Source organism: Arachis duranensis, chromosome 3, assembly GCF_000817695.3.
Source record: "Arachis duranensis cultivar V14167 chromosome 3, aradu.V14167.gnm2.J7QH, whole genome shotgun sequence".
In the NCBI taxonomy this organism is placed as follows: domain Eukaryota; kingdom Viridiplantae; phylum Streptophyta; class Magnoliopsida; order Fabales; family Fabaceae; genus Arachis; species Arachis duranensis.
The window spans coordinates 36,240,141-36,249,321 of NC_029774.3; the positions used below are offsets into that span (position 1 = coordinate 36,240,141).

The 9,181-nt window shown below is 33.0% G+C and overlaps 2 protein-coding genes across 2 annotated transcripts; both read left to right on the forward strand.

Annotated features, from left to right (window-relative positions):
* Positions 1–1,944: 1,944 nt before the first annotated feature.
* LOC107478738 (lysM domain-containing GPI-anchored protein LYP6-like) lies at positions 1,945–3,793 on the forward strand. The gene is made up of 5 exons (XM_016098871.3): positions 1,945–2,625; positions 2,780–2,894; positions 2,983–3,144; positions 3,275–3,306; positions 3,437–3,793. The coding sequence occupies exons 1-5, from the start codon at positions 1,953–1,955 to the stop codon at positions 3,676–3,678; spliced, it is 1,224 nt and encodes a 407-aa protein (XP_015954357.1). The 5' UTR covers positions 1,945–1,952; the 3' UTR covers positions 3,679–3,793.
* A 2,639-nt stretch (positions 3,794–6,432) lies between these two features.
* Positions 6,433–8,281, forward strand: LOC107478728 (zinc finger protein CONSTANS-LIKE 16). The gene is made up of 2 exons (XM_016098864.3): positions 6,433–7,638; positions 7,727–8,281. The coding sequence occupies exons 1-2, from the start codon at positions 6,595–6,597 to the stop codon at positions 7,985–7,987; spliced, it is 1,305 nt and encodes a 434-aa protein (XP_015954350.1). The 5' UTR covers positions 6,433–6,594; the 3' UTR covers positions 7,988–8,281.
* The last annotated feature ends 900 nt before the right edge of the window (positions 8,282–9,181 follow it).

Genomic DNA, 9,181 nt, shown 5'->3' on the forward strand with positions numbered 1-9,181 from the left:
TCTTCAACTTTTAAGTAATAATTCTTTTTTATATTATATTACGTCTAGTATTAAAAATAAATAAATTAAACATGACTAAAATATTAAAATGTGAAGAAATTTGATTAATATATTTTAAATTATAAATATTTAAATATATTAATATTAATTTTTATATTATTTTTTTAATACTTTTACTCCTGTTATTAAATTTTCTTGAATCCGTCACTATATATAATCGTATAACTAAGGGATAAGTATTGTTTTGGTCCCTAACGTTGAGGGTCAGAATCGAAACCGTCCCTGGTATAATTTTGGATTTAAAATCATCCTTAATGTTATATTTTATTTTAAAATCGTCCTTTCTAATAATTTTTTTTTGTAAATGACAAAATTAAACTACCCTTTTTTTATAAATAATTTTTTTAATAAAAAATATATAAAATTAAAAAAAAAGAAAATCGCCGTTTCTGCTTCTTGTTTCGATCTCTGTTTCTGCTTCGTCTTCTGCTTCTTCTAGTCTGCTTGAGTGCTTCTGCTTCTGTATCTTCTGCTTTGTCTTCTACTTTTTGCTTCTGCTTGAGTACTTCTACTTCTGCATCTTCTGCTTCTGGGTCTGCATCTTCTGATTTTAATTTGTTATTTTTTGATTTTATCATTATTGTGTGTTGATTTGTTGAAGCTGATTTTGATTTGTTGAATCTGGATTTGAATAATGGATTTGTTCATCATAATCTCTAATTTTCTAATTTTATTGTTGGTTTTTGTTGTTGTTTTGATTTCTGAATTGCTATTGCTTTTTGTTGTTTTTGGTTTTGTTGTTGTTTTTGATTTCTGAATTATGGGTCCTTTAATTTAGAACAGCAGATTGCAGAATAAATGTGAGACACCAAGAATGAATTTGAGTGAAACAAAATGAATGAATGAAGTGAGATACCAAGAGGAGGAAGGTTGAATGGCTGAATCTTGAGTGTGTTAATGGCAACGAGAATTTGTTAATGGAAAAAAAATGGAAGAAGAATTTGTTCTTCTTGAAGAAGAAGAGAATTTCTTCTCCTGGAAGAAGAAGAAGAATGAAATGGTAAAAAAAAGGTATTTTTGTCATTTAAAAAAAAAATTATTAGAAAGGACGATATTTTAAAATGAAATGCAACATTAAAGATGATTTTAAATTCAAAATTACACCAGAGACAATTTCGATTCTGACCCTCAACGTTAGGAATCAAAACAATTCTTATTCCTATAACTAACTACTTATACAAGCAGACAAGATTCTGATGAAGATGGCTGTTCATATCAAATTCTGCTGCTTTCTTTTTTAATGCGAACTTGAATTCAGCAGCATGGCATAATAACTGCATGGCCATGCCATGAGGCCATGGACAATCAATTCGATTTCCAAATGGTGGACCTCTTCTCTCACGACATAAAATATATATAGAAAAAAAACTCTGTTACATGGCGAATAATAATGTTGCAGTTATAGCATATAGCCAACAGAGTTTAACTAGGAGACTGTTTTTTTAACCAATATCAATTAATTTTTTAATTTTAAATTTAAAATCTTAAATTTTAAATTTTAACCGTAAATTCTATATCCTTAATTATTTAAAGAATAATGTTATATTAACTGATTTAAAGTTGATTCCTATAGTTATTTCTCTGGAATATATATACATTGACATGCATACATTGAATTTAGGCCATCACGTGTTTTCACCTAACACTTGGGGACCAATTTAATTATTGATGACAGAACTAATAAAAATTAGAGTAATGCTATATATCTATCTAAATTTTTTTTAATCAAGTTTAATTAAATTAAACAATAAAATTTAAAACAATACTAACAATAATCGATATATTAGACTAATTTAATTGAATTTAGTTAACAAAAAAAATTTAGATATACATCATTATTCTAAAAACTAATATATTTTTTATCTCTCTTAGATAATTCATCAACGAAAAGAATGATGAGAAACAATGTGCAGCAGCAGCAGGAGTTCAAAGATTCAGCTCTTAAGATGATCTCATTGTGCTCCCTAATTATTGTAGGTGTAGTTGAAACAAAATCAACAATAGAACCATGCAACTCCTCCCAGGCATGCCCCTCACTTCTCTCATACCTCTTGCCATGGGACTCAATGCTATCCGAAATAGCAACACGCTTCAACGTGAACGTCTCAGATATCATGGCCGCAAACTCTGCCTTCCCAATAACAGCATCGTGCGGCAACGAAATCGTGAGAGCAGGATCAACGGTGAAGATACCAGCCACGTGTCAGTGCGTGGATGGAATCAGAAGGTCGGTGTCAGCAGTGTACAGGGTGAAAGCATCGGACACACTGGAATCGATATCAGAGGGTTATGGAGCGCTTGTTACTGCAGATCAAATTAGGAGTTTCAACAAAGGCGTGCCTTTGATGGATGGAGATGTGGTAGTTATACCGTTGCCGTGCAGTTGCATGAAGAACCAGAATAATGGGGAAAGTGCGGTTTATATGTCCTATGTGGTTCAGAAAGGGGAGACACTGGGAAGCGTGGCGGCTTATTTTGGTACAACTGTTTCTGATTTGGAATTTGTTAACGGTCTTGGACAACCTACCGTTCTACCTGGCGATATTCTATCGATTCCTATTCCAGGTACCTACCTAAAAATCTTATACAAAGTTACATTAAGAACTACTATATTTACTTACACGCCAAACATGTCAAATTATTTAATCGTTGTGTGAGTAATCACACCTATAATGATTGATGACATATCTTGTGTAGAAAATTGTAACGTCCTTTGCAGCATGTTCATCAGCTACTCTGAATTGGTACAATGAGAATTTGATAGTCCCAAATGGCTCATATGCTTTAACTGCCACCAACTGTATTAAATGCACTTGTGCTCCACAGGGTCTCAAGTAAGCAACCATATGCAAATTCACTCTTAGTAACAATAACGAATTTTAATGCTTGTTGATCGATAAGCTATGTCTTGAATATGGCTAGGATGCAATGTTTTCCTTCTGGAATGGATGTACCTTGCTATAATTTACGTTGCAAGGGATCCAATCTTGCTATTGGGGATGAACATCTGGAATATTCCAATGCTGGATGCAATGTCACCCAATGTGTGTACCGTGGCCATAGGGGTGGAAAAATTCTGAGTAGGTAAGCAAATAAATTCAATAAACCTCTGCATAGCAGAATCCTAAAGACCTACCCAAAAAAAATTTTCTATTTTGGCTTCAATTTTTTTTGTCTTCTTGTAGCAACACGTTCTTTGTTTTGAATTTTGCAGTCTGATAAACTCTTCTTATCTGCAATGTCCGGGTAACTTCTTCATATATAGCAAGAGCAGCAGAAATTTCAGAATTCTGATGTGAAATGTTTTTTTTTTATTTTATCATTCTTTAATGTCTTTATTTTATTAATTTTATTTTATCTGTGTTCTTTTGGGCAGATAATAAAAGCTCTAGTGGAGCAACATGTTGGCAACCCTCAGCACCATATTTGGCAGACCCATTTGTTTTGTCTCCAGGCCCAAGCCCAAGCCTATTCCCCTTGCCTGTTTCTGAGGCTGCTCTAATGACTCATGCCTATAACTATGACTATGACCATGAGAGAAGGCTCCATCTGTTCTCACTCATCTGTCGTATGCTACACTTGTTATTCCCAATGCTTCTACTTTGTTTTTTAATCTGATCAAGTGTATGTTGATGATGCTGATTTGTAATGAATAAATCGTCCTAAATCATGTGGTATGCTGTACTGTTCTTCCCAATGCAATGGTACTAGTGTAAACACAGATTCCTCTGCATCTCACATTTGACATTTCATTATCCACTTGTGTTTCTCAATTCTGAGTATTGACCTGATAATAAAATCCAATAATGTTTCAGAGAAGAAAAAGTTTAGGTATCAGTAATTTTATTAATTTTTTGTCAATTTTATTAATTTTTGATTAATATGTAATTAATAAAAAAATAAATAATTTTACACTATTAAAATTATCATTAATAACTATTTAATAACTATAAATTATAAAAATTACTAATTTTCTAATACTCCTCTGCAGAGAATATAGAAAAAGCTGACTACCTGCTTGAAATAGTACTAGTAAAAAATTCAAATAGAATTATCATGTTTCATACATGCTAACAGTATTCTGTTTTCGAGTTTTTATTTAAGTATAGAAAAAATTTCAAGTATACTTATATAGTGGTGTTTTAATAATTTTTAATCGTTAATTTTAATTATAAAAAATATATATAATATATATAATTAAAATCAAATTATTGAAATACTGATATTTCGATATACTTTTATACGTTTTTCGTAAGTATAATTCTACATTTCGCTATAAGATTAGATTTTCATTGAAATATAAACGACAAGAAGTACAAATAAATTCTACTCATAGGAATAAGAAAAATGTGTATGTGTTTATTTAAGACTCATCATTATAATTTATATAGTGACCTCTTAGTTTAAATAGAATTTTATTAATTGAAGTATAGCGTCTAAGTATAATAATAAGGGTAAACTATTAAAACATACTTAAAAGTTATTTATATTGTTGATAAAAAATAATTTTAAAAGATAAAAAGACAAATAAATTATTAAAAGATTTAAAACTATAATAAAAATATCAAATATTAATTAAATATATATTTTTAAAATAAATTTTACAAATTAGATTTTGATATATTTTTATAAATGTAATTAAAAGAGATAATTTTTTTAAAAATTTGATAATTTTATACCAAAAAAATGTTTTTCGATTTTTTTTGCTGAATGATTGAAATTTTTTTAGATTTTTTTGTTATATTTTTAAATTGTTCAAAACTTATTTATCGTTTATATATCAGAACTATTTTTATCATTTGTACGAATTTTTGGATATTATATTAGTTTACCCTAACATTACATAATAAAAGTATCAGGACAGACATAACTTATACATAAGTACCAGGTTTCGAAGCTAGACCATACTTTTTTTCTTTTTTTTTGGTGTCTGGAGGTAGACCATATTGATTCTGATAAATACGCGCAAATATGACTAAGAAATAATAACTACAAACACTGGTAGGCTTGGATAAAGTTGATAGTTATGGCTTATAAGCATCATCACAAGCAACAGGTTTTGGCAATAATATCTTGCCCCAATTCTAGCAAGAATATCTATCTGAACGATAAGTTGCATTCATGAGGTCGTTTGAACAAAACACAGGTGTCATCAGATAATTCGCTTCTACTTTTCCATCACTTCAAGATTTTAAAATGTATACCCATACCATCATCACATTGATATTTACATTATGCTAAGATTCCTAATTAATATTTAGCCACATGGCACTAGTTATTGCATAGTAACACACAAAGCTAAGTTTGTTCTATCTTTACTTGCCTTTGTCCCCTCTTTTTTTCTCGTCAGCTGTTAACTTCCCTGATAAGGATATATATAGACAATAGAGAATTTAGTGACAAGAATACATGTTGGAGAATTCTGCATATCCGATGGAACCCCCAAAAAATTGAATCTATATATATACATACACATCCATCATGTGGCTTTGGTATATTTAAAATTTACTGTGAAAATAAATATATAATAAAATTCATGGTGATCTATTATTTGGATTTTGGACCGACTCCTATAATATCAACGGCCACCTCGGTTGATTTGTATAGGTTGTGTAGACTTATGTGCTTTCTGTTACATCAGTATTGCCTTTCATGCATGCAATTCTGAGTTAACCATAAACAGATAACATATCGGCAGAGAAACTAATTTGTTACCAAATAAATGAGTTATGAGTTATGACCAATTTGTAAAATTTGAACCCAATGGTAAGAAATTTATCCGTTTCTTGACATTAGGATATACACAACAATCTTAATTATCCCCTTTTAGTGTCATCAATTAGATCAACTTCTGTAGAGCAAAGAAAGGAAACTAATAATGATGACGCAATGAATACTATGTGTATGTGGTTTTGAAACATAAAAATTGAAGGTGAGTCAAGCACGAACATTATGTAAAATAGGCAGGGAAGGCGAAGAGAATCTAATGGGTGAAAAGAAGTATGAGAAAGAGAGAGGGGAAGCGAAAGCAACATGAGTAGGGGACCGCAAGCAGGAATTTTAAAGTCTTAGGCGGAATTATTGAATCAATGGGGTGGATCCCAACAAAAGCGTCTTACTCAGAAATTTAACTCTCACCACTGCCCATAACACACAGTCGAGTAAACACTTAAATTTACCAGGTGCAGCTCCAAGTGGGGCCCATGTGAAATCCCGTTGTTACGAGCACAACCAATCACAATTCAGAGAACAAGATGAACATGAAATCACCAACCAATGGGATGTTGGATGAGCCCGAATTGCGGGGACCATTAGCAAAATGACCAAAAGTGCATAGGATGGTATAGGGTTTCTCCCACACCACACTGTCAAGTCTCAACACACAAATAATTGAATTGAAGTGAATCATTTTTGGGGGTACCCCAAATAAATAGACTAAACACCTTGCAAAGTTCCTGTTGCAATTGCAACTTGCAATCACTAACTAACTGCCATTTTCATTGCTCTGACAAGTTTGTTATTTTTAGTTCTTCTATGAGCATAGACATGAAAGAAGCAGCTGCAACTGCAACAACTGCAAGTGCCTTGGGTGCCAAGACGGCCAGGGCTTGCGACAGCTGCTTACGGAGGAGGGCACGGTGGTTCTGCGCTGCAGATGATGCATTCCTCTGCCATGCCTGCGACAACTTGGTCCACTCCGCGAACCAGTTAGCGAGTAGGCACGAGAGGGTTAGGCTTCAAACGGCGTCGTGCAAGCTCACCAACAAGGTAACCACCGCACACGCATGGCACAGTGGGTTCACGCGCAAGGCAAGAACACCACGCCACAACAACAACAAGCACTTAGCCTTACAACAAAGGCTTAAGGACCAAGTTTTATTCAACACCGCTTGTGTTCTTCCCGTTGTGCCGGAGCTTGGAGTTGAAGAAACAGCTCTTCTGGATGATCATGAGAGTGAGGAGCAGCTGCTGTGTCGCGTGCCCGTGTTTGACCCTTTCGATGCAGAGCTTTGCAATGATGTGTACGGTGAAGTCAGGGACGAGAAGAATCACGAAGAACGAGGTTGTTGTGATGACTTGGAGAGCTTCTCTGAGTTTCTGCCATCGGATATGGATCTTGCTGAGTTTGCTGCTGATGTTGAAACCCTGCTTGGAAGTGGGATTGATGAAGATTCATTAGGAATTGATTGCAAAGAAGAAGTTCAAAGAGAAGATGCATGCGTTAGAGCCGAAACCACCATTAATATTAAGGAGGGTGCAATGGTAATGGTAAAGGTGAAGGATGAGGAGCTTGATTCAGATACAGCAAGTCATCTTCAGTCAGTTTTTGACATCACAAACGATGACGAATTTGATTGGAATATCGAATCGGTGCTCTTATCGGCGGAGGAAAAGGCGACCACTGCCGCACCAGTAAGTAATAATAGTGATAGTGTTGGTGAAGAGAAAAAGAGGGACATATTTTTGAGACTAAACTATGAAGAGGTTATAAATGCTTGGGCAAGCCAAGGTTCTCCGTGGACAACAGGAACCCCTCCTCCGTTCAACCCTCATGATCATTCCTGGCTAAATTTCTTGGTACTTATTAGTACTTCTCTCCATCTATGTATATCTATTTTTGTACTAGTATTTGATGCAGATGCGCATACATATTTGTGAATTTCAGGATCCAAGTGGTGGAGATGTTCATCAGTGCTCTTCTTATGGGGATGGCAGAAGCGTGAGGGGACATGTTGGAGATGGGGGAAGAGAAGCAAGAGTATCTAGGTACAGAGAGAAGAGAAGGACTCGTTTGTTTGCTAAGAAGATAAGATATGAAGTGAGGAAACTGAATGCGGAGAAGAGACCTAGAATGAAAGGTAGATTTGTCAAGAGATCATGCCTTGTTGGAGGAGCCACATCTTCCTTTCAACCCTCCTATAACTGAGCGAGACTGACATCAATCAATCATTCAATCAAGTTCCTTGTTTGCTTTTTCTGCAAATCTGGAATGCTTCTGTAACATAATAATATCACTACTATTCTAGGTCAGGTTTCGCTAAAGTTGTTGCTTGGGATTGAATCTCTCTATCTCTAGCAGGTCTCTTAGTTGGGTAATCAGATTTAGGAATTCGGGTTATGTTGATGCATGCATTACCCAGTTAACTTTCTAGCTAGGCTACTGATATTTAACAATGTTTACTACATATATATATATCAAGTTCAGATGTTAATTGTTGAATTAGTTTGTACATTATCTACCTATATATATATGCTTGTGACGATTTCGGTTTAATGTACTCCTTTGTCCCATGTACACGAAGAAGTAAAAAACAGGAGGGTGGTTGTTATATTAATTAGAAAGATGAACATGCTTGCATACTAAGTTTAATTTCAGCAATGCGAATCCACCAAACTAGTTTTCACAATAAGCTATATGCACATGTGGGTTAAATTCTGGACAGCACTTAACTATCAAAATAAAATTGAATGATTCTACACTATTAGATATAATTTGATACTATTAAAAATATTATTGATAATTAATTAATGGCTAAAAACTACAAAATCTACTAACTTCCTAAACTTTCTCTATAAAAATGATGGGAACTTAAGTGTGCAATCTTTTTTTAAAAGAAATGGATAGTCGTCAAATTATTAAATATATTAAATTATTTAAAAATTTGTAATTAATGTCACATAAAAATAACATATTTTTATCTTTAAAAATTTATTAGAATGACAAAGTTACGAAAAAGTTATGATTTCTCATCATTCTCAAATTATGGTTCTCAAACATTATTCTTCCAGTTATTTGGTTTTAGTAAGAAAAAACGGAAACATCTAAGTTCTAATCATTATAATATTTAATTTGTACAATCTATAAAAGTTAATTAAGGAGGGAATGGTTATAATGGAAGCTATAACATTATAATAAAGTTTCGCTAGGTTTTGTCGTGAATAACGTATTGTATTTTAGATTTATTAAACATTTAATTTTATTTTTACTAAAGTGAAATTCGCGTGATGTGTAGAGAAGTATATTAATTATAGTTTTAACTATTCTGTATGTTGTTATAATTTTATCGAAATTTTAATTAAATTTTTATATTTTTTTAATTGAGTACCTATACTATATTTT

Coding starts and splice junctions, on each gene's coding strand:
- LOC107478738 (XM_016098871.3), top strand. CDS start 1,953: ATGATGAGAAACAATGTGCAGCAGCAGCAGGAGTTCAAAGATTCAGCT. Junction 3,145..3,274: donor GGTGGAAAAATTCTGAGTAG/GTAAGCAAATAA, acceptor TGAATTTTGCAG/TCTGATAAACTCTTCTTATC. Junction 3,307..3,436: donor TTCTTATCTGCAATGTCCGG/GTAACTTCTTCA, acceptor TCTTTTGGGCAG/ATAATAAAAGCTCTAGTGGA.
- LOC107478728 (XM_016098864.3), top strand. CDS start 6,595: ATGAGCATAGACATGAAAGAAGCAGCTGCAACTGCAACAACTGCAAGT. Junction 7,639..7,726: donor ATTCCTGGCTAAATTTCTTG/GTACTTATTAGT, acceptor TGTGAATTTCAG/GATCCAAGTGGTGGAGATGT.